This window comes from Portunus trituberculatus, chromosome 43 (genome assembly GCF_017591435.1).
Source record: "Portunus trituberculatus isolate SZX2019 chromosome 43, ASM1759143v1, whole genome shotgun sequence".
In the NCBI taxonomy this organism is placed as follows: Eukaryota; Metazoa; Arthropoda; class Malacostraca; order Decapoda; family Portunidae; genus Portunus; species Portunus trituberculatus.
In genome coordinates this window covers 17,220,112-17,246,105 of record NC_059297.1, presented here as the reverse complement: position 1 = coordinate 17,246,105, position 25,994 = coordinate 17,220,112, and the positions used below count along the sequence as shown (strand labels likewise).

The following is a 25,994-nucleotide window of genomic DNA, read 5'->3' as shown; positions in this document are numbered from 1 at the left end:
AATGCATAATATTGATTTAAGTAAGCATCAGAGAGAGAGAGAGAGAGAGAGAGAGAGAGAGAGAGAGAGAGAGAGAGAGAGAGAGAGAGAGAGAGAGAGAGAGAGAGAGAGAGAGAGAGAGAGAGAGAGAGAGAGAGAGAGAGAGAGAGAGAGAGAGAGAGAGAGAGAGAGAGAGAGAGAGAGAGAGAGAGAGAGAGAGAGAGAGAGAGAGAGAGAGAGAGAGAGAGAGAGATTGCTGACCTGCCACTCCTGCGCTGGACAAGCCAGAGCTGCTGTAGTCGGTATTGGGCTCTCCTTACATCCAAGAGAAAAGTGAAAATGGCATTGTACTTGTCTTGAGCTGTTGATGTCAGTAGTTTGTGAAGAGGCCAGCGGGCACTGTATGTTAGCCACAGTGCATGCCACTGCTCCTCTGTGGAAAGAACATTTACATAACAAGACTCTCAACTTCTAGATTGTTACAAATTATGTGCCTATTTATCATTCCATTTTCTTCATTTACTGTATCATCTATTTCATCATTCAGTACTGAAATGTATTGTTTATTTATTTCTTATGATGATCTTAATTAACCAGTTTTCAGGGGTCGTTTGATAGTTACATGTCTGGGTAAATTTACATATGACAAGATTGCCTAGCTGTCAAGGCTACCATCTCCTAGCAGTTTCAGGCATGAAGCAGTCCTGGGACAGATGCAGCCAACTGGACTGGTGGGTGTCGGTTATTTCAGTGCTATATTTTTGGTGGTAGTATGTCAATATTGCTTATTGTTTGAGTTTAGTATGTACTGAGACTTACCTTATAACTTATCTATACCATGTACAGTCTGAAATTAGTGTGAGCATTATGCCTGTTTATAGAAAAATTGTTTGTACACCCATCCATAAATCTCTCAGTCCTTACAAACAACTGTTACCTCTTCTTCAATGACACAACTGTCATCCTCTTCTACACTGAATATCTTATTGGAAACTTCACATCTATTCTCTAGCTAAATCAACTTCTATGAAGTTGGACATTCTGAGTAGTCTCCACCAGTTTTTCTCATCCCCCCCAACTACTAAGTCTGTAGCACAGGGACCTTATCTGCCCATGTATGGAGTACTCTTCGCATGTAAGGGAGGATTATACTCATCCTGTTTTATTAGAAGGAGAGGAGTCAAAAACTTTAAGTAATACTAAAACTATACTTGGCGCTGGGCAGGCCACATCTTGACAACCTATGCAGTACAATTCTGGTCCCCACATTATAGAAAAGATATAGCTCTGTTGGAGTCAGTGCAAAGGAGGATGACTAAAAAGATACAGGGAATGAGGGATATTCCCTATGAAGTGAAACTGAAAAAACTCTATCTGCATTCCTTAGAGAGACATAGGTTAAGAGGAGACCTGATAGAAATATTTAAGTGGTATAAGGGTTTTAACAAAGGGGACATGAACATAGTTCTTAAGATCAGTAGTGGGGACAGAACCAGAAATAATGGGTTTAAACTTGAAAAATTCAGGTTTAGAAAAGAAATTGGAAGAAACTGGTTTTCAAACAGAGTGGTTGATGAGTGGAAGGACTCAGTGGTCATGTAGTCAGGGCTGAGTCAATAGGGAGCTTAAAAGAAGATTAGATAAGTTCATGGATGGGGATGATAGATGGAATTAGGTAGCTTAAACACACAGGGACTGCCTCGTATAGGCCTGGTGGCCTCTTGCAGCTTTCTTCTTTTCTTATGTTCTTAACTTCTCTCTTCTGGCTGTCTTCAGCCTCTTTCTCAACATTGCAATGTTGCATCTGTTGCTATCTTCTACCTCTATTTTCATGCCAACTGCTTCTCAGGTCTTGCTAACTGAATGCTCCCAATCCATCTGTGGTCTCGCTGCATAAGACTTTCTTACTCTTTCTCTTGCCCCAATTTTGTCTATCTCTCTAGTGCAAGAGTTTACCAGTACTCTCATTCATTCATCCCTTTCTCTGGTAAACTCTGGAGCTCCCTGGCTGCTTCTGTATTTTCTTCTTTCTATGAACTGAACTCATTTTAGGGGGAGGTTTCAAGACATTTATCCCATTCTTTTGACCGACTCTCTTGGACATGTTTGGAGACTAGCATCTAAGTGGGCCTTTTTGTTTAAATGTTTTTGTTGTCCATGGCCAGATTCCCCCACTTACATAAAAAATATGCCACTTTAGAGACTCCTATAGAAGATAAAGGACATTGGTGGTGTGGGAGGAGACTACTGCAGTGAATGGAAGATTTTCTAAGCAACAGAAATGAGAATAGTTATTAGAGATCAAAAGTCAACCTGAAGAAAAGTAGTAAGTGGCATACTTCAAGATTCAGTCAGTCATGTTCATAGTATATATCAATGATTTCACAGAAAGAATCAACAGTTATAAAAGTTTGTTAACAGAAGATGCAAAGTTGATGGAAAAAATAGAAACAGAAGATCACAAAGCTTTAGAAAAATATTTCTACCAGACTGAAAAATTTTGTAAATGAGATGATTTTAAATGCAAAGAAAAGTAGATAACTGGATTTTGGGAAGAGTAAAAAAAGGAAGATCTGATGTTAGAAATTGGGAAATGATGCTAGAAAAAAGAATAAAAGAAAAAGATCTTTTGATGATAGTAGGGAACTCATTACCAGCTGACTCCATAAATAAAATTGTTGAGGAAATAAGGAATAAAAAAATTGCATTTGTATATCTGAACAATGAAATGATTAAGAAATCAATTTAATGATGATTAATCCAAATTAGAATATGCAGATGTGATATGATTACTGAATTTAAAGAAACATGTATAGAAACTGGAGAGGATAGAGAGCAGCAAACAAAGAGTATCCCAGTCATATATGGAGTAATGGAAGGACAGGAAAAGCTGGACAGCAACAAAATTGTGCCATGGGATACATAAGAAAATAAAGGACAAGGAAATAATTAAAAAAAGAAATATGCAGACAAAACATCAACAAGAATTGTTTTCCACAGAGTAGTTGATACATGGAATAGTATGCAGTCAGTATCCAAAATGATAGCACAGTATTGTTTTTGCTTTGTAATGTTTGAAAAATATTAAAAATATTTATTTCTCTAGTATTTATCTTAACTCTAATGACAGCAGTACCACACTTAATTACTGTAGTGATGGTGATGGATATGACATTGCCAGTAATTTATTTTTCCATGCTGATATGCATGACGATGCTATATGTAAATATTTGTGATAGTTATTCTAAATAAAAATTGGATGCAGATGAAGACAATATAAATGCTGACCTGCATTGTAGCCTACTGTGGCTGTTTGGCATAGCAGATGTATCCTAGCGCCGCCTGAGCCAGTGTGTACAATGCAGCAAGTGACATAAGTATGTAACAAGCTCTAACAGTTAGTTATTTTTTTACTTTGAAAAGATCAAAGTAGAACTGTTTTCTAATTTCCATCTTTCCTTTTGTTACAAAATGTAACTGCGACATTCTAGTGAGGATGCTGGTTCATTGCTAAGTTTAACAAGTAATGTTAACCCCTGACTTTTACAGTGAAACGGAAGTTGAGTTTTTTATGGATGTGTTTCAAAAAAACTTACAAAAGCAATTTTCTTCATTGCTAAATAATAGGAAACAAGTCCAGCAAAGTTGGATGTCTGTCTGTAATAATGTGTTTTCAAATTTCCAACTTCAGAATTCTGTACTCATTCTGTGCTCATGTAGCATTCAAATTAATGTCAAAAGACAGCTAAGGGTATTAGCTTTACAATGATACTTCATTCAATAACATGAGTTAATTAGGAGAGAAGATAAAGGAGGTTGAAGTGAGATATGTGTTGTGTGAAGATGCCTGTGCGAGAGGCCAGGCACGGCAAAACATGGATGGGCTGATTGCATATATTTGGATCTTAAAAAATCTTTTGATAAAGTACCATACAAAAGCTTAATATGGAAATTGGAAAGTATAGGACTGGGAGGATCAAGATCAAAATGGATGACTGACTTTTGATGGGCTGAAAAATGAGGACAGTCATCTGAGAGAGAGAGAGAGAGAGAGAGAGAGAGAGAGAGAGAGAGAGAGAGAGAGAGAGAGAGAGAGAGAGAGAGAGAGAGAGAGAGAGAGAGAGAGAGAGAGAGAGAGAGAGAGAGAGAGAGAGAGAGAGAGAGAGAGAGAGAGAGAGAGAGAGAGAGAGAGAGAGAGAGAGAGAGAGAGTGAGAGGGGGGGGGGTAATAAGTGGAGTCCTGCAAAGTTCAATTCTAGCACCAATCATATTTGCTATAAGTTAACACCATGCCAAAATGAGTAACCAGCTATACGAATCTCTATGCTGATGATGTGGAAATTATGAGGAGTTTCAAACCAGGAGGACTGTCAAGCACTAAATCAAGACTTATTAAAAATACATGAATGGTCAATAAAATGGAACATGGAGTTTATGCTAAGAAATGTAACATGATGAAGTTTGGAGAAGAGTGTTGGAAAAAAAAAAAAAAAAAAAAAAAAAAAAAAAAAAAATACTATAAGAGAAATTTAAAAAATCAATAAAAGGACAAAAGAAAAGGGCCTGGGAGTAATCATTCTAAACAAAATTTCATCTGAGAAGCATATTACCTAGATCACTGGGGAAACAATCTACTCAGAAAAATCATTTGCATACATTGATGAAGATATGATAAAAAAAAGCTAATAACATTAATACATCTGCATTTGGAGTATGCAGCATTAGTGTGGTCACCAAATCTTAAAAAAAAAAAGCTGAAAAGAACCCAGAAAGCTGAAACAGAAATCTTACAAATCTAAGAAAAAATAGTTATGAAGAGGCTGAAGAACCTAGGATTAACAACACTGGAGGAAAGCAGGAAAAGAGGTGATTTGATAGCACTACGTAGGATATTGGAAGGGATAGAGAAGCTGGAAACAAATGATCTTGTGAAACTTAATATGAGGAGTTGGTACCAGAAGACGGAGAAAGAAACTAAAAATAAGAGATTGCAGAAGAGACATTAAGACATATGGCTTTCCTCACAGAACAATAGCAGCTTAGAACAAACTTGATGAGATGGTGTGTACAAATATGATACATAAATGTAAGTGAAATCTGGATAAAAACAGACCGGGAGGCAGGACAGTATGAGCCTAGTGTGGCTCTTTTTCTATATCTCTTAACTAAGTAAACACACACACACACACACACACACACACACACACACACACACACACACACACACACACACACACACACACACACTGCACATAGTGTGCATAACTTTAAAGAAAAACTAGATAGATGGAGATATCGAGACAGGACACTATGAGACCCACTCGAACCCTGTACTGTAGTACAATGCAACTAGGCAAATACAACTAAGTAAACACACACACACACACACAGCAGTTTACCTGAAGTGTGGCTGGAAGTGGCTGCAGCAGTTTTTGGTGGCATCTTCAGAGAAAGAGTGAACTTCTCTAACACATTGTCTTCCATGAGCACTTGACGTCCAGCTGACCGGAAGAGCTCAGTGAAATCTGGTGGAAAGATGTGCCAGTGAATGATATATGTACACATATTAGGTTTTCCTTCATTGGTAATGGCATGGCAAAGTAGTTTACAGTAATATCATATCAAGTAGAAATAGGCAAACTTATCAATGTGATGCAATGGATAGGTCTTCTCCAAAAATATTACCAATTTTTTGTCACAAAACAACCTGAATTGTTTTTCATGATGGGTAGGCAATCCTGCTGAGGCTTGTGAGTAATCTTTGAATGTCAAGCCTTGCTTAATAGGACATGAGGTGATAATCAGCAGTGCTTTAACTAATACAATAGAAGTTCCTTCAAACACTATTAATTTCTTTGCAATGTGTTTTGACTGTCATTCTCCTAGTATGGTGTCTTAAATTAGCAAGTCTACTCTACTTTAAGTTTTGGCTTATAACACATCACCACATACTTGTAAATGAACCCATGTCTCACAATTCAACACTATATGTAAACAAAACACAAACACAGATAACAAAATATGATGCTACTTGTCACACTCGATTACTTACTGATACTAAAAAGAGATATCCATGCAAAGTACAGAACAATGAGCAAGAAATAAATAAACTTCACATGTCAGAGTTAAGAAGAAAGTTTTGTATGGAGAGAGAGAGAGAGAGAGAGAGAGAGAGAGAGAGAGAGAGAGAGAGAGAGAGAGAGAGAGAGAGAGAGAGAGAGAGAAAACTGATTGAAAACATATATTAAAAGAAGGGGGAGATAATAAATTCCATAAACAGCAGAGGGATATTAATTAATTCTCCATAGTTCTTTGTGAGATATCCTATTTTCAGACACTAAAACTGAACAAAACATTTATAAAAACTTGAAAAACAAGAGGGAGCAAGTGACTGAAGGGCTCACAAGCTCTTAGGGAAAATCTATACTATTCTGAGAACAAACAAACTGCTTGATAAAGAACAATATACAATTAAGTTCTAATTTACATTGCACAAACTAGCAAAGTCTCACCAAGAGAAAAAAAAAAAAAACATTCTAAAATATCACATTTTGCAGTAGTTTCATTACAATTAATTCAAATATTACTGAGCTCTAATGGCAATGCTGTAAAAATTAAAACTTTGGATTGTCAAACAACAGGAATCCTCCTATTGGTTGTTCACAGTATGTAAATAGTCCCCAGCACTTTGTTCTTGTCAAGAAGTGTTTTTGAAATTTTGAATTAATGGTTTTCACTGTCTGAAGATAAGATTCCTGGATCTCCCAAAACATTATGAAGAGTATTTTGATATGCCTCAATAATTTCATATTGAATATAAGGTTCTTGATAAGCAAGACTTTCTCATAAGAATGGGGAATATATACAGGAATAACATGACACAGAAAATTGCATGAAATTTACCAGCACATGGGTCTGCAGGGGTCAGCAAGAAGGGAGTGATGATGGGCACCAGTGTTTGGAATAGTTCACCTCTGCCAAGCAGGAATACTGCTTTAAGGTCTGACAACTCTCCAAGAATGTCAGCTTCCATTACAAGTTTCCATAATTCCTGTCAGATGAAAATTTTTATGAGAAAGGCAAAGTGGAGTATGCACAAAATGGGATAAGTAGGGTGGTGTGGCTATACTATACATTAGTGAGAAAGTATTTCTAAAAAAAAAAACATTTTTCAATTTTAACAGTAAGATTGTGGGGTTAGAAATACCCATCAAAGAATGGGCTATGTATGAGACACAGCTAAATTATGGAGGAAGAAACTAAATACAGAGGAACCCTGCCATTTCTCCACATCACTAATCATACAAATCGTCATTTGTCCAGCTAGACATAAAATTCAACTCATTTGTACACTCGCTCCGTAATTGGGACAGCATCGCCTTGTTACCTCAGGTCAGTCTCATGCTAGTTTCCTTAAGCTTAGCATCATCCATGCAAGCTTTGTGAAATTGTGCTATTTTACTGTTATTCTTTGTTTCTTTCTATTGAAAATAACTGAGTTGGGACACCCAAAAATTTGATTTAATTTTCTTTTAATTATTATTACTATCATTATTATACTTATTTTTTTCTTTTGTTATGGCCTATAGCACCTGTAGGATCACTTGAAAAGCATGGGAAGCGCTGTCCACCCATTAGCGGCGCAGGTAATTTTATTTATAGTGGTACCAATATTAGGGCCTATATCACCTACCAAAACACATCTTCGGTGTAAGGCAATTACACCTCCACCTACAACCTGGGTATCATGGTGACATGTAGGTAACTTTAAACCTCTCGACACATGACAAAGTTTCAAGGCAGCACGTGGTGGGATTCAAACCTATGCATGGACCTCTGCCCAATCCCATGCTCACCATCTTATCCACTATGCCACTGCCTCCCTAATCATTACTGTTATTATTTATCAATTACATATGCAATGCTCCATGTCTCTATACAAGATCACTAGTAGCATGTCTCTCAGCGACCAGTGCAGCCTAGCTTTCATAATCAAAGCCTTACAAACAGGATCATGCCCTTACACCAAGTTCAGTTGCAATTTTTTGGTATCCTGATGTTACTGGTGCAAATACATTTAAAGGTTGCTATTTCATATCTACCCTATAAGTTGTTTTGACCATAAACAAAAACGACCTAAAAAACTTGACTTATACGCAGCAATATATGGTAATGAAAGAAAATTCTGTACTGATATAAACTTAAGATCATAAATTTCCTGCTTCATGCAACAAAACAACAATACACCTGATCACATACCTCAGAAACACAATTTCTGATGGTTTCGATGGCTCTGCTAAATTTATCCACAGAAAAGCTTTGCTCAGCAGCCAGGTCTGCCAGCAGCCCTCGGAACTCCCCTTCTCGCTTTTTCAACACTTTACCACTCCGAGATGACGCTAGACTGGGCCTGGACTCTCCTGTGTGGTGGTCAAGGAAGTGATCATGGAAGAAAGAGGGACATATGAGCTTTTTAATTCTGTCATCATTAATTTGCATGTACTGATTTATTAGGTTTCTATATTATCATACATGAGTTCTCATCTAATTTAAAGAGATGACATAAATAAATACAAATATATTACAATTTCTGCTGTATTCTACCTTCAGTTTAATAATCCACATATGGCGGGCTAATAATAATAATCATACGATGAAAACATTTAAGACAAAATCTTTCCACATGCAGATCTGAATACTCCAAGGTACTTACCATTTTCCCTTAGTGCGCCATGTTCAAAGACAAGGATGAATTCGCCAATGAAAAGCACTTTCTCAGCTACAGAGAGGGGGATATGTGCTGGCAACATCTCAAGTCGAAGGTGACACTCTGGGGTTGAGGCCATCTTATCACTGCTCTCTTCCAGACTCTAAAGGGATGATAGACAAAGATGAAGCAAACTGGAACATAAGTAAATTAAAATAAAATGAAGGGATAATATAAGAATGAAGAAAAATCATAAAAGGAGAGAGAAGAATAATAGATATTCCATTAAACTAGCATCTGTTAAATTAGAAACCCATGATACAAAATCCATAAATTAGGATAATTTCTTATATGACTATAAAAATTCTAGAATACAAGCTTTAGTCTGAGGTGAGTAAAATTGCAAAGTTTAAAAAGTGTGCCCTCCATCTATGCTAAAAGAAGAGAGTACACCTTTTTTTTTTTTTTTTTATCTTGCCCCCTACTTATCCATTCATTCCTCCTGCCAGTCCTCTTCTAGTCTCTCAGACTCCCATCTTTGCAGTTTTATCGCTTGTTACACTTGTACTCTGATATTATTTTGCTTGCAAGCAGATTTACAGTATAGTACATACAAGTACAGCATTCTCTTGTATGACTCATTGGTGCTGGCATGTTCTTTCATCTGCTGTCTTTGGTGTGGTGGTGTGTGTGCAATTCACTACATAGTTTACAGACTATGCCTTATTTTGTCTTTTAAGAGGCAGCCAATGAGTTTCTTGTAGCAATGAGAATAAATAGACACGTTTTTTATATACATAAGTAATACAAAATAATTTTTTGTATTCTCTTTTTTCTTTCAGGTCGCTTCATCAATAGTCCTGTGACATAAACATGTTTCGTGCATTTCGAGTTATATGTTTCAGCTTGAAAACTTAACTTTGATAAGGGTTATGGAACCTAACCCATAATTTCCAATTAGTTATGTGTTTTGTTATATGAGGATCTGCTATACAAGCAAGTCAAATGTAAACTAACTGTTCATATCAACAGGACCTCCTTGTAATATAATGAGATGATTTGATGAATATTCAGAAAATAATGGCTAAGTGTAATGTAATGTGAGAGGTACAGTAGCATGTAAAAGCTAAGGGTAAAAATTATGAAGGAATAAAATGAGAGAGAGAGAGAGAGAGAGAGAGAGAGAGAGAGAGAGAGAGAGAGAGAGAGAGAGAGAGAGAGAGAGAGAGAGAGAGAGAGAGAGAGAGAGAGAGAGAGAGAGAGAGAGAGAGAGAGAGAGAGAGAGAATGTGTGTAACACGGAAGTTGAAGAACCAATAAAGGTTGAGGTATCAAATACATAAAAATATTTGAGGCCTAAACATTTCCTCCTTAGAGATAATGGAAGTTTTAATGCCCATTGATTATCTGCAGAATTTGTTATGATTGATTTTCAAGTTCTCCCTTTCATTGTTATCTTTCTCTATGTTTGCATTTACACATTTTATAATTAATATGGCATAATATTAAAAACAGGAAATAAGTCTATGTACTTAGTAAATATTTTGCATTTTCATACATGATTAAAAAACAATGGAGACAAAAGGTAATCACACTACTTAGAGCACAAACCATATGAATCAAGATGTCAGATGATTTCTTTTCACTTGCTTACCAGAGTCTCTGTCTGCTGACTTAGACTGGAGGTGGTGCTCATGGTGGTACTAGCTGAAGAGGAGAAGGAGGAAGCACAGGTGGAAATGAAGAACTCCTGGTGGGGATCAAGAAGGAGGCCATGCAGGAGCCAAAGAGTGAGCTGATGGTACAAAACTGCATGGACTTTCTGCTCTATCCTACAGGATAAGATAAAAGGCAAATCATTAATATGAGTAATGAATAGTTCTAATAATTTCTAAAATGTAGTTAACTTTTACAATATTCTATGTTCCTTCCTATTCCATGGAAAGTAATAATAGAGGGAAGCTTGAAAGAATTAACTTTAATGAGGGACGGATGTAAAGAAAGGAAGAAATAAAGAAAAAAACAAACTTAAAGTTAATATACAGAGAACTACTATACAGTTAACTGTAGAGAAAAATATACTTATCTGAGAGAGAGAGAGAGAGAGAGAGAGAGAGAGAGAGAGAGAGAGAGAGAGAGAGAGAGAGAGAGAGAGAGAGAGAGAGAGAGAGAGAGAGAGAGAGAGAGAGAGAGAGAGAGAGAGAGAGAGAGAGAGAGAGAGAGAGAGAGAATCTTAAGACATACAAGTGTAAATATGTATTCACCTACTTAAAAGCAACATTCTGAAAAAAAAAAAAAAAAAAAAAATCAGTTAAAGCAGAGTAATATGTCTAAAATATTCTGAAAAGTATAATTCTTCATAACTATAATTCTATCCCTTTTATTGGTCTTTATCTGCCTGATATAATGTCTGCTTCAAAACAGACTGGTATTTTTTCATCTCACCATCACTTACTCATTTCCATTGAGCATTTGTCACTTATTTCCTTACTATCTGTTTTTACTAAGTGATTACTTTTTGTCATTTATCTTGGTAACTTTCCTTACATAACACTTCCTTACCTGCTAAATACCTCTTTCACCTGACCTACTGAGACTGCTATGAGATTGTGCACGGTCTCTAGTATTTGGCATCCATGCAATTGTTTTTCTTTAATCTGGGAAAAGAGGAAAGCTAGTTTAATGTTCTACTTAATTATGAATACATGGAAATTTACCAATTAAGAATAATTTTCTCATTTCAATTATGGATTAATTATAAATTTACAGCTTCCAATATAAATACAACAGCTAAATGATAACCTGCAAGGCAGAGAGCCAGGCAAAGAGGTGGATAAAAATACTATACCATACCTGAGTGACTAGGTTAGCAAGAGTGGCCAGAATTGGACCAATAGGGCGGATGGTCACCAGAGCAGTTGTCAAAGGCAACTCAGGATCAAAAAGCAATTTCTTTTCCAGCTCTAGCACAGTGTGATGGAAGGTAGTGGTGGCAGTGGCTCGCAGTGCCGCAGACAGTGAAGAAAGATATATTCCCCCACAATGATCACCTGTAATCAGCATCTACTAGGGCATGTCTTCATGGTCATCACTCACTATTGTTGTGATCTCTGGACTTTAGCACCATTAAATTATGTTAGTCAAAATTCCAATTGTTTTTACTATATTATCTGTAAATAAAATCTATTTTTCTTTTAGCAAAAAAACTAAATAATTTTTCTGAAAAACAAGAAACTAATTAAATGCCAAGATTTAGTAAAAAAATATTGTACACCTTTTTTTTTTATACAACATGGACTTTTCATAGGAATATATGAGCTAAAGGAGGTATTTTGGGGTTCTTCCTATCTGAAAGCCCACCCATAAGGGAACAGTTACCCCCAGTGAAAGTCCTTCCTACTCTCGGACCATGATCAGGACTCGAGCCCATACACTTGGGGATCCCTTTACTCCCTAAAAAAGTATGTATGCTCGAATTGTGTAAACATCACTAACACAGACTCAACTGTATCACTATCACTATAACAACTATCACCATCACAATATTTTCTTTAATACAGTACACAGGCACATGAAAGCAAACAAGTGCTTTAATGAGTACTGTACAATCCAAGAAAATGATAAATAAAGAAATATATAAATAAATAAAATAAAACAAATACAAACAAATTCATGACTGAAACAAAGTGTATTTTACAAGGAAAAATAGAGTAACTTTTAGAAGGAGAAAATTCATCACCTTTGCCCATTTGCCTATAATGTTTAGATTTTACTGTCTTTACTAGTCTTTATCTCATCAACAAAAACATTTATCACATACCAGTCTCCACACCACCTCCATCATGGGCATCACAGAAAGCAGTAATCTTTTTGAAGTTTGTAGCCACATCCATTATCTCCTCCACAATAGCCACTTCACAAGGATGCAGCAACCCAAGGTCATTATTCACCTGTGGAAAGGAAAGAGTTGGAATATCCAATCAGAGTACATTTTCCTGAGTATATGTGATTTTCATAATTGCCACATTTTCAATGGTTTGATGTGATAGGATAAGTCTCTTTCAAAATGAGAAGATAGTGCTGCAATATGAGACAAAGGGTGATGACAGGAGTGTAAAACAACTACAATATCACAAGTGTGCAAACAGAATAGACAAGAAGAAATCAAGGAGTGTTGTCAGTGAAAAGGGTGAAGAAGGCCTTCATCTGAAAACTGATCTATACTGGCTGCTAAAGATAACAAAGGTAAATGGTAACTAATGCAATAACAGTCAGGAACATGCAAAAGCAAACTAAAATATCCTTACCTTAAATTTGGTGTCTTGCCATACAAAGATACCTCCTCCATGGCCCTTCATGGCTGCCAGCAGGTCATGTAGCATGGTGGTGGTGTTGGTGGAAGGAGTGGCAGACAAGGATGACAACTTCTTACTTGAAGCTCCTTTACCTGTCTGCTGGAGAAAATTAACAGTAATAGACATTATTTGAACTATGATGACACTCCCTGTCTACTGGAGAATGTTACAAGTGACAGGCATGATTTGAACTATGATAACAAATCTTCAACTCAGGTGTTTTACTGTATTCAAGAGTAGCTTAAACCCATCTCCTTGATAATTTATTTCCTCCTAGGTTACCTAAAGACATATGTATTTTAAGTTACTTGGTTTTAAAACAATACATGGATAATATTGCAGATTTAGGTATCATTTGGTTTTAAGAACTTTCATGCAGATAGAAAAACTTGTGCCCAAACTAAACCTTGTGTGCAAAATCTCAAGCAACATGAAAAAATTCCACATGGTTAAAACTAAGAACATAAGAACATGAGAAATTAAGGAAGCTACAAGAGGCCGTCAAACCTATCCATGGCAGTTCATGTGAACAAACCTACCCAATTCCACCTATAATCCCAATCCATAAATTTGACTAATCTTCTTTTAAAGCTCCCTATTGACTCAGCACCGAGTCTGTTCCATTCATCTACCACTGTTAAAGACTTGGTTCCTTCCCATTTCTTTCCAAAACCTAAATTTTTCAAGCTTGAATCCATTATTTCTGGTTCTATCCTGGCTACTGATCCTAAAAACTTTGGTCATGTTCCTATTGTTATAACCCTGATACCACTTAAACACTTCTATCAGGTCTCTCTAAGGAATGCAATTTTAGCTTCTTTAATCTTGCTTTGCAGAAAAATATTCCTCATCCCCTGTATCCTTTTAGACATTTTCCTTTACAGTGATTCTAATAGACCTAAATCCTTGCTATAATGTGGGGACCTAAACTGTATAGCATAATCTAGATGTAGTCTGAGCAACGCCAAATATAATTTTAATATTACTTGAGATTTCTGCTTTTAACACTCCTAAAATTAATCCTAGTAATCTTTGTATTTGCTTATGTTAAACTGCATTTGCCATCTGTCTGTCCATTCATTCATCCTACCTTAATGTGCCTGCAAGGCAATAGCATCTGAACCTAGTTAATGTTCTTGTCACTTTTAACTTGACAAAAGTTTATGAGAATGTGAATTGTTTTCTATTAATGTGACACCATTCATCTTTTTGCCAAATATTCTGATTGATCTCCAGTTTAGTATCAATAAGCTACACACAGTTTATACAAAACTGCTGTTCAAGTCATTGTCATGTTATGAAAAATTACACATCCATGGAACATCAGCAAGTTTTTAACAGTCATCCACATTTGTAGTTTTGATAAGTTAAAACATCCCCATCCTCATTTGTAATGAAATAAGTATCCACCTTCACAAGCCACACAGAGGATATGGTGGATACACATCATGTACATAAATATTTAAAAGTATGTATGCATGTACTGTGTGTTTCACTGTTTGATCTGCTGCAGTCTCTGACGAGACAGCCAGACGTTACCCTACGGAACGAGCTCAGAGCTCATTATTTCCGATCTTCAGATAGGCCTGAGACCAGGCACACATCACACACCGGGACAACAAGGTCACAACTCCTCGATTTACAGCCCGTACCTACTCACTGCTAGGTGAACAGGGGCTACATGTGAAAGGAGACACACCCAAATATCTCCACCCGGCCGGGGAATCGAACTCGGTCCTCTGGCTTGTGAAGCCAGCGCCTAACCACTGAGCTACCGGGCGTGTGTGTGTGTGTGTGTGTGTGTGTGTGTGTGTGTGTGTGTGTGTGTGTGTGTATATATATATATATATATATATATATATATATATATATATATATATATATATATATATATATATATATATATATATCAACGTGGTAACACTGCAAGGAGAGTGCATAACTGGCAAATCAAACCTGCAGGGTGTGGGCCCAGCCAGTCATATGAACCACATCTCTCCATGAATGTTTTCTTAGATGTTAAATTTTTGAAAGCACATAGTTCACACTTTTCCCCCAGCTTGTTTGAAGGGTTGGTTGGATGGCGGTCGATGGAATGGTTAAGTAAAAATACTATTACTAAAAGAGTAGTATACAAATGGGGGGATAAAATACTGGAGGCGCAGATGTGAATGAAATAAAAAAGAAAAAGAAAAAGTAGTTGAGAAGAATCTAGTAAGGGGTGGCAACTAACAACTAAACCCTACTACATAAGGTTAGACTTATTACTATAGAACACATAGTATTTTGATTTGAACATCGAATGCTAACATGACACATATTGCCTTATTGAGATCACCCAACTAAACATACTTACCTACTAGTATATACTTAGTAATTGCGAGCTGAGACCATTTGCAATGCGGCCGCCAATCATACGAAGCTTACACGTCAATAAAACTTTGGTAAGCGTCACAAGTCCCGCCACCAGTGCATTATTCAGGACATTGCAGACCCATGCAGTGATGACTTCATTACCTAATGCCACGATTTAATACGAATGATCACCACATACTATCGTAAAGTAAGCGTTATTGACACACCCTCCAGAATTAGTGCAGCAAGTTTCCCTCCACTTCTACTGTTTACAACGTCACGTCACTTTTAACTTCGGCTTGACACTAACTCGGCGCTAAACTACTAATTCAATGAAAATTCTATGCTATTGTTAAGTAAAAAAAAAAAAAAACATTGAAAGCGTCTAGAAATAATAAAACTCGTAGCCTTTAATTTTCCTCTGTGTACTATAAAATTCAGCTATGTGCTTATTCAGCTCAACAATGTCAAAAGTCATAAACACGGCAAAGGTTTTTGGGTCTAAATATCTAGAGAAAATTCACAATGTATATAATCTATAAACAAGACATCAGCAAATTTCGTCTCCCGCATCCAAAAGCTTCGACAGCCCCCTCAGGGACTACCGTACCCTATACCTATAGGCAGAAAGTTAATCTTAACATGAACCACAATCGGGGATAGTAATTTATCCCAACATAACCTAAACTAGCATAACAGCTAACACTTAAATTAGCTTAAGGCAGGTTCACACGTGTCAATATGCGACTGAAATCCCAAGTCCTTAGAAGTATCGACTGAGCCCTTCTAGTCGGAAACATTCACACATAGCGACTAAGAAGTATCGGGTGGTTGACAGGAAGTGAACGTAAATAGCTACCTAACAATATGTCTTCCTCTGGTGACGATGACGATTGTGATCAAACTAAATCATCACAAGTATTAAATCCTCACCTCCAACAACACCCTACATAGAAGTCAGCCGCCATTGGAGAGTGGCAGCTATCTCATCGAAGGCCGATTTGCGTAAGCTTTTTGCTGTAGAATTCACTTTTAGATCCCAGATGTGCTCTTTTTCTTTCATTAACTCCAAAATCATCTTTTCTACATCGACACTACATTTTCAAACCTTTTTCCATGATGTCATAACGTAAACAAAGTCGCAAGTCGACTGAACAAGACCAACGTGTTGGTCTTGTTTTGCGACTGTATTTTCCAGTTTCTAGGCATGCACCTACCTCTACCGACTTGCAATTTCAGTCGCATACTGAAACGTGTGAACCTGCCTTAAGTTATAACTACACTTCTTGAATGTATCCAACCTGGAAAGTTTTCGTGCAGTGTCACCGTTTGAAGTTACACGTGTAGGGTGAATTCAATAAAACAATATGTGTCTTGTTATTAGCATTCACTGTTTAGATATCAATAATTTTCTGTCTAGTAATAAGCCTAATCATATGTATGGTTTAGTCGTCGGGCAGTAAGCCTGCATTTGCTATGTGCCTAATAACTTTACTTTTCTTGAAAGTTTCTACTTTACGAAAATTAAATTCCGATTGGCGCCCAGGACACTCCGCAGTACTTAGAATAACACCGTGTTATTAGAAAATGTCACTGATGCATCGTATAAAAAAAAAAAAAAAAAAAAAAAAAAAAAAAACAGTTATATATCCGATATAAGTGAATGAACACTCTCACAACCAAACAGAGCGAGAGAATGATCGAGAAGGGCATCATGGGGGACAGCCAGCCTTCACTTCCAGATAGAAAGCCATTTCATTGGATGATATTTTCTCCCTAAGATTTCATTGGTTGCTAAGAACTTATGCGCACGCGCACTTACAGTCAAGGGTCTAGAATCACGCTCGAACAAACGCTTTCTCGAACATCTGAGATTCGAAACAGTTCCGAATAACAATGGCGCCCAGGAATTTCAGGGATTTCAGAAATTAATCTTACTGACACAAAGAAAAACAAAAAGTATGCGACGGGAACTCATAAAGATAGAATTTATCAGAATCCAGTAGGTTAAGCAAAAGTTATTTCTAAAAATCTAGATTTTAGACTCTAGACTCTAGAGGTTATACAGTTCACGTTATTATGCTAGGATCGGGTCTATGGAATTTTTTGGGAGAGTGATCATATCTAGGGATGTTTATCTATTTACATTTATGGGTTTTGTTTATCATTAAATCCCGGCATTGTAGTATGCATGACCAACCAAAAAGTGTCATGTCAATCATTTCATCTCTTGTTTTACTAGTACATCAGCGTTTTTCATCTCTGCCACCCGAAAACCCGGCATTCTTAAAAAAAATTCCATATTTGCTGGGGAAAGAACTGAAAAAAAGAACTATGCATTTCCCCGGAAACTCAGAGAGATATTTTTCTTAGAATTCAATAAGGTATGAACATATCATATTTCCAATGTTGTAGACGAGTATGATGGTGCATCATAATCCTAAAATAACACCCAAAGTAAATATATTGTATTTAAATAAAATAAGATGTGTGTGTTCGAAAAAGAAATCGTAAAACAATGAAGCATTTCGTATTGGAATGAGGAAGTATGAACATGAAGGAGCAAAGAAACATGAGATAATGATAAGGGAAATACGAGTAGATTCATGAAATGAGAGAAAAAATCATAATAGACGTAAATAACTGATCAGACTGCAATTTGAGAGGAAGAGTATTACAGTCGTGTGGCTGAGAGTGTTTTTAAGTTTTTCTAGAGAACGCACTGAGTGTGTGAAAGAGAATAAAAGACAAAAGAGTGCCTTATCGCCACTAACAGGAGGCACGGTGTGCGTATTTCTATCATTATAGTGCCGATGGAGGTACAAAAGGATGATAGTATCCTTAGTCCTGCCCTTCCCTTTTTCTTCTTAAGAGATGTGTGTGTGAAGGGAGAGGGGAACTGTTTCAAAGATTTGACTAAAGTCTGCATAGGTGTGGAGACAGGCTTATTCAAACCTTGGCTCATTCAGTCCTGGTTGATTAGGATAACATAGTGTCCAATTCGGCCTTAGTTACCAAAAAATAAGCCAAGATCCGAATGAACAACAACAATAACCGAGGATGTGTTAACTTTCTCCAGAAAAATCCATTTCCATTTAACTGTTTCATCATTTTAAGGTAGATGCATCTCCATAGATGGAAATCTAATTTGGCTTATCTTACTCAGTACCAGGCAGATTCAAGGTCAGAATAAGCCTGCGTCCCTCCTCACTCACTCTCGAGATCACCAAATCCGTTATTTTACTCTCTGATAAATTAAAAACTTAAAACTTCACAGCTTATATACATGTATCCTCAAAGAATATTCACACACACACACAGACACACACACACACACACACACACGCCCGGTAGCTCAGTGATTAGAGTGCTGGCTTCACAAGCCAGAGGACCGGGGTTCGATTCCCCGGCCGGGTGGAGATATTTGGGTGAGTCTCCTTTCACGTGTAGCCCTTGTTCACCTAGCAGTGAATAGGTACGGAATGTAAATCGAGGAGTTGTGACCTTGTTGTCCCGGTGTGTGGTGTGTGCCTGGTCTCAGGCCTATCCGAAGATCGGAAATAATGAGCTCTGAGCTCGTTCCGTAGGGTAACGTCTGGCTGTCTCGTCAGAGACTGCAGCAAATCAAACAAACAAACAGTGAAATACACACACACACACACACACACGAGAGAGAGAGAGAGAGAGACTCTTTCATTGGCAACGGTTCCAAGCTCTTGGCCATCATAGTCACTGCCTGCTGCATGAGCCACCTGTGGTAGTATTACATAGGAATAATTTCTATTGTGAAACAGCTATTTCTCAGTAGAGCGTCTGCGATTCAAATATGAAGAGAAATTCATGTTGAAATAATCCTTTGACCACGAATTCTTCAAAACAGTGTTCTGAAGGCGTTGTTACAAAGGTCAAAATAGTTACAACAGCCTTGTTCTAGCGATATAGGAGGAACGAGTTTTTCAGTGCGAGATTCGACTCAAAATGCAAAGAAAAAAAGAAGAAAAAAAAAAAAGACCTAATATGATTGATTTTTCTTGTGGTAAATATTCTTCGATACATATAAGTATACATTACTTATATCGGAGGAGGAGGAAAAAAACGAGAAGAGGAGGAGTTGGAGGACAAAGAGGAGGAAGAAAAGAGTAGAGAGAAGCAGGGAAGGCACGCAGCGACAGGCCTTCTGATTCCCCGCAGTCTGGCCCGGGAGTCAGATTAGAGAGGATACGTGTGTGTCGCTCCTCCCTCAGTGACTGCCAAGGGATGGAAGTGCGCGTGTATCAGCATCGGGGCGCCCACTGCCTACTGCTGGGTCTGGTGCTGCTCTGTGGTGAGTGAAGACGCCCATTACTATCTTTTCCAAATTCTCTTAATGCTCAATCTTCGTTGAAATCTGCATACTCCCACCCTTAGTTGTTTATAATACTAAATGAAATGTGTTAACAATGTGAAACTTGCGCTGTCCCAATACTTTCGTTTCCTGTTAGTTTGTCATATGCATGCACCAAGTGAGACTTGAATATTTCAATCTTTCGTATAGTTATGACATTCAGTTCTCCTGTGTAAACGCTTTTCCTCAGTTCTTTGCTATGACTTTATCTATTGTTAGACTGAATAGATTATGAGTAGGTCAATGAATTTACGATTGGGGTAAACAAAACAAAACATGAAACATATTGGAAAAGAATGAAAAATGTTGCCCGACTTCTGTCCATGGCTTTAAATGTTATTTGTAGTTTTATGAAGCAGCATTTGTATCTGCATTTTCTTTGACCCTTAAATTATTAATCTTACCATTCCCTATGGATTTGGAGTTGTACTTTCTTTTCCCATTCTTGTTTTTGAAATTGCTTCTCCGTACATTACTTGTATGATCTCCATCACTAATCCTAATCTTTACACACTACTAATTAGAATGACCTTGTTAAGTAATTATACTTGTGAATACGAATATAATAATGGTCTCGCTTCCGTCTTCGTCTAGAACTCTAGATCAATAAAACAAAGAGTAATGTTCACGTTGAAGCGAAACCTACTAAAGCCAACACCTTAATGCCAGCACCATTGCCTTTATGGAATAAGATAGCTCTCGTAATTTTTGGCAACACATCTTACAAACCAATGGGTAGTGTTAACAGAAACCCTACCGAGAGAGAGAGAGAGAGAGAGAGAGAGAGAGAGAGAGAGAGAGAGAGAGAGAGAGAGAGAGAGAGAGAGAGAGAGAGAGAGAGAGAGAGAGAGAGAGAGAGAGAGAGAGAGAGAGAGAGAGAGACACAGACAGAAGGACCAGTTTTGCTACAATGGCCTACTTTATGTACTGTCCAGACACTAAGACATCCACAAGTATCTTCAGGTTATCATTTGTGATTAGAATCTGCAGGAAGTAGAAATGATAGCGCTGTACAGTAAAACATTCAACATAATCAACGCTAAACATATTATAACTTATCAGAAAGTAACAGTTAAGATATAGATACTATATAAATATCTAAACAATATCGGGACAAGTGCATTATTGGTTCAAATACTGAACTTCTATGATGACCATGGCAGAGGTTAATTTAGATTATTAAGTATAGGTTTGGGACGGGTGTGAACGAGAGAGAGTATGTGGGGAGGGACAGAAGAATCAGGGCTCGGCTTAAAAAATAGACACGGTATATTGATTTACTCCTTAAGGTGGTGGTGACTGTAAACACAGGAAGGTATCCAGGAGACCCACTCACTGATAAAGAAACACACACACACACACACACACACACACACACACACACACACACACACACACACACACACACACACACACAAGCGCGCGCGCGTTTTAATTATAACAGACATATAAATGACATAAATTACATAAATGTCACCTTAACGGAGAGACAAATGAATGTGTTTGTAGAAAATGCAGAAATGCGAGGTGAATAAATACAATTAAATAATGAATGAATTAGTGAATGAATGAAAAAAAATATATATATATATATATATATATATATATATATATATATATATATATATATATATATATATATATATATATATATATATATATATATATATATATATATATATATATATATATATATATATAGAGATATATATATATATATATATATATATATAGATATATATAGAGAGAGAGAGAGAGAGAGAGAGAGAGAGAGAGAGAGAGAGAGAGAGAGAGAGAGAGAGAGAGAGAGAGAGAGAGAGAGAGAGAGAGAGAGAGAGAGAGAGAGAGAGAGAGAGAGAGAGAGAGAGAGAGAGAGAGAGAGAGAGAGAGAAGCTGATAGGTAAATAGCCAGATAGACAGATAGATAGATAGATGGATAGATAAATAGATAGATAGATTGATAGATAAATAGATAGGTATATACATAGATAAATCGAAGAAATTAATACTCATTCAAGATAAAAGAAAAGAACTTGCAAAATCACTGAAATTTAGTCGCAAGTGGCAGATTAAATATTCAGTGCAGAAAATGCAAAATAATTAAGTTTGGAGAGAGAGTGTAATGAGACCCGTGAGGCGGTACAAACAGTTCGTAGGATTCTGACAAAAGGAAAAATATTTAAGAGAAATTTCTGATAATGGTTTTTCACTATGAAGCCCACAAGAAATAAACATATTTTGGAAAAGTAAGAAACGTCTGATAATGAAATAGTAAAGAAAATCATCACGCCATAAACCAAACGCTTTAAAACACTGAAGTGATACAGAAGACTCGCCTAAAAAAAAAACCCTTGGAAAGATACTGGAAGACATAACCATGTATATCACCAAGAACGTCGGTGTGTCTTTCTATCTGTATCGCGTTTGCCATCTCAATATTTGAATGCAACTAACTAAGCAAATAGTCGATATGGCATGCGAAAATAGTAAGATTAAAAAAAATCTGTCCCTTTTAAGAAATATTCACTAGAAAGCTACACTGCAAGAAGAAAAGCGTGTCAAACAAATTTGGAATGTTCACTGGCTCAGCTCCATTGGCTCCAAATTGCACTTTTTGTGAAGAATTCAGAGTGGCATAGTCCTTGTTATTTTACTTCAAGACATTCTGTGTTGCACTATTACATGTGGGCGGCAGGGAACATGGTAAGGCATGGTATGCTATAGTATGGTAGTATGATTAGGTATGATATACTGTGGAAGAAAAAAAATTCAGACAAGACGGTAATTTTTCTTGATCAATTCACAGTCATTAGATAAAATTGTAAAGCGCGCGCGCACACACACACACACACACACACACACACACACACACACACACACACACACACACACACACACACGTTTAATGTGTAGGTATTCCGGATCGTGAACATGGGAACGTGGATCGCGTGGTGAGTGTGACCGCCTCCTCTTGTGTTGCATCCGTCACCATAGTTCCTAGACACACACACACACACACACACACACATACACACACACACACACACACACACACACACACACACACACACACACACACACACACACACACACACACACACACACACACACACACACACACACACAAGGTCGTATATTCTTAAATAACACTTTCTCTACCACTTTTCTTGTTCCGAACATGGGACCCGAGTACGTATTACAACGAGGGATGGATGCGGCATCAGCATCCTCACGAGCTCACAGTCTCTCTCTCCGCCCTAATAATATTCATCTCCTACGGGTAAACGACCAAGATTACTAAAAGCAGGCCAGGGGATTATAAGCCAAGCCGCGATCGATACAATGTCTGCTCGACTTCTCGCCATATTCTGAAAAGCTTTAGGTTTATTTCGGATTGTATCAAAATTCCACAGAGATGATTGGTCGGGTTTTCATGATGTTATTTCACAACAGTGGTGTACAGCTTTGTTAAACCGTCAATAAAATCAGAGAGAGAGAGAGAGAGAGAGAGAGAGAGAGAGAGAGAGAGAGAGAGAGAGAGAGAGAGAGAGAGAGAGAGAGAGAGAGAGAGAGAGAGAGAGAGAGAGAAAGACGGAAAAACTTTAAATGGAACCTAAACCTGTTAAAGTAGTTGAGATAAGACGCCAAACATGAACATAACATTTATTCAGGCCAATCATGGAACAAATCTCTTGGATTCTCTCTGAAAAAAAAAAATAATAATAATAGATCAATAAGTAAATAGGAAAAACATAAAAATAAAACAAATTAATAAGTTAACCAATGAACAAATAAAATAAAACTAGAAATAAATAAAAAAAGAAAGGTCAACAAATTAATAGAAATAAAAATAACAAGAAAATGAAAAAAACAAGTATAAAAAATAAATAAAAAGATAAAATTAAATCAAATGAATATTAACAATTATGATAACACACACACTAAAAGAACGGGCTAACATTGGGATGTTTATTGAATCTGTTGGAGAAGTGAGGTCCTTACGATGATGAAGACGTGTGGCTTAATCATATTAGCATAAATCATTAGGTGACAGCTGGAGCGGCTGACGAGGTAATCTTGGCCCTCATATTACCTGGCTGTCTTGACGAGAGAGAGAGAGAGAGAGAGAGAGAGAGAGAGAGAGAGAGAGAGAGAGAGAGAGAGAGAGAGAGAGAGAGAGAGAGAGAGAGAGAGAGAGAGAGAGAGAGAGAGAGAGAGAGAGAGAGAGAGAGAGAGAGAGAGAGAGAGAGAGAGAGAGAGAGAGAGAGAGAGAGAGAGAGAGAGAGAGAGAGAGAGAGAGAGAGAGAGACGCAGAAACAAAGACGGAGTGCAGAAAAAACAACTAAACAACTGATATCTCAAAAAGGATGTTTATTTTTTCTTTCTTTTTTGTCAAATCTCATACCAAAGACACTTAATGCTTGTTATGTACTGCCACATGTGCTCTGTTGTACACTCATCTGGTAAAGGACATATCCCATCTATCTACCACTTTTGTTCAGATTACAGAAAAAGAAAGAAAAATAAATATTACAAACATTGACTACATTACATACACTCAGTCGCTTTCTAAAGAACATATCATCTTAAATATCATTGATCTAAATACACTACACATTATAATCTGCATGTTCAAGTCTATCAACAGAGAAAGCAGCACATCATAACTACCACATGACTATCCTGCACCTGTGATCGTGAATGCGTGTGTCGGTGTAACCAATCCACACTTAACACTTTCTCAACACTCTTTTGGTGATCTAAAGCACAACATTTGAAATGCTGTTCTGGTTCATATAAATTTCCTGCCTACACTGAATGAATTAGAAAAATATATATCAAAATAGAAATATTATTCCTGTCACATTTTTTTGTATGCACTACATTTCCATGCAGGATATAACGTCCCTATACTCTGTTTTGAAAATCATATAAAAATCAAAACGAAAAATGTTGTTGGTAAATAATACAGCAGTCTTTCAAATAAACATAATTCTAGCTTTATGTATATGCAATATAGTCCACTATTCTATATTTATGTATACTTAAGTAGTATATATATATATGCTACCCAAAGTGATTTATCTTTGTATACAGTTATTGAAATTTGTATCTAAGTTTTCTTTGATATGTTTCTGGTCAATTTAGTGTTTTCAAATACAATTGCATTCGTTCCTTTATCACAAAAAAAGAAAATGAAAGCAAAGAGAAAAAGGAAAAAAATCGACATAACCAAATCTGGACAACAAAGAGGAACAAAATACACAAAACTTAGAAGATAACTAAACCCATAAAGATTCTACTGCCTCCAGTGAAAGCTGTTAAAAAGATCACCTCCACTACTACTACTACTACTACTACTACTACTACTACTACTACTACTGCTGCTGCTGCTGCTACTGCTACTACTAGTACTAATACTATAAATTACTACTATAAATTACTAGTACTACTACTACTACTAGTACTACTATTTAAACTACTACTATAAACTACTACTACTACTACTACTACTACTACTACTACTATTACTAACACTACTACTACTATTATTACCACTACCACTACTACTACTACTACTACTACTACTACTACTACTATAAATTACTACTGAAAACTACTACTACTACTACTACTACTACTACTACTACTACTACTACTACAACAACAACAACAACTACTACTATTACTACTACTACTACTACTACTACTACTACTACTACTACTACTACTACTACTACTACTACTACTACTACTACTACTACTACTACTACTAGTATAAAGTACTACAAAAAACTACTACTACTACTATAAACTATTTAAAAAAAACTATTACTACTACAACAACAACAACAAACACAACAACAACAACAACAACTACTACTACTACTATTACTACTACTAATTACTAGCTACCTAAGGCTTAAGTAAGAACCTAAAAGAGAAAGGAATCAACGCTAAAAGCACACAAAAAAGGTTAGGATACGACAAAAAAAAAAAAAAACAAACAAACGTGAACGAAAAGTCGAACTATACGATTCAGATTTGGAAGTGACACCTCAACGACAGGCCTGCATGTGGCCGCCAGGCAGACCTACAAGCGTGCAACATCCCTCTCTGACACACTGCACCAGTCAGTTAGAATTCTGCGCTCAATAAATTTCATTGGATATAGATGTGGATAATTCTTTTTGCACCAATGTTTGTGTGTGTGTG

The 25,994-nt window shown here is 36.8% G+C and overlaps 2 protein-coding genes across 9 annotated transcripts in view; one reads left to right on the top strand and one right to left on the bottom strand.

Annotated features, from left to right (window-relative positions):
- LOC123517958 (gamma-tubulin complex component 4-like) overlaps positions 1-25,994 on the bottom strand; it is a 153,945-nt gene that overhangs the window by 18,717 nt on the left and 109,234 nt on the right. For 3 of the 8 annotated variants that reach the window (XR_006678632.1, XM_045278450.1, XM_045278446.1), the window contains exons 1-11: positions 15,396-15,683; positions 12,992-13,138; positions 12,505-12,634; positions 11,538-11,734; positions 11,247-11,341; positions 10,339-10,516; positions 8,692-8,848; positions 8,238-8,398; positions 6,882-7,029; positions 5,378-5,503; positions 241-412 (exon numbers count right to left, since the gene is read on the bottom strand). Coding sequence is in view for 7 of the 8 variants with exons in the window: in XM_045278450.1 (XP_045134385.1) it covers positions 241-412; positions 5,378-5,503; positions 6,882-7,029; positions 8,238-8,398; positions 8,692-8,848; positions 10,339-10,516; positions 11,247-11,341; positions 11,538-11,734; positions 12,505-12,634; positions 12,992-13,066 (1,439 nt within the window). In the remaining variant the exon portion in view is untranslated. Of the gene's footprint in view, positions 1-240; positions 413-5,377; positions 5,504-6,881; positions 7,030-8,237; positions 8,399-8,691; positions 8,849-10,338; positions 10,517-11,246; positions 11,342-11,537; positions 11,735-12,504; positions 12,635-12,991; positions 13,139-15,395; positions 15,684-25,994 lie in introns of those variants that run through there. The other 5 variants (XM_045278451.1, XM_045278445.1, XM_045278448.1 and 2 more) reach the window with 3 other exon arrangements.
- The window catches only part of LOC123517990, a 34,291-nt gene continuing 27,862 nt past the window's right edge, over positions 19,566-25,994 (top strand). Inside the window, exon 1 of the mRNA XM_045278492.1 lies at positions 19,566-19,718. Coding sequence (XP_045134427.1) covers positions 19,652-19,718 — 67 coding nt within the window. The 5' untranslated portion in view covers positions 19,566-19,651. The remainder of the gene's footprint in view (positions 19,719-25,994) is intronic.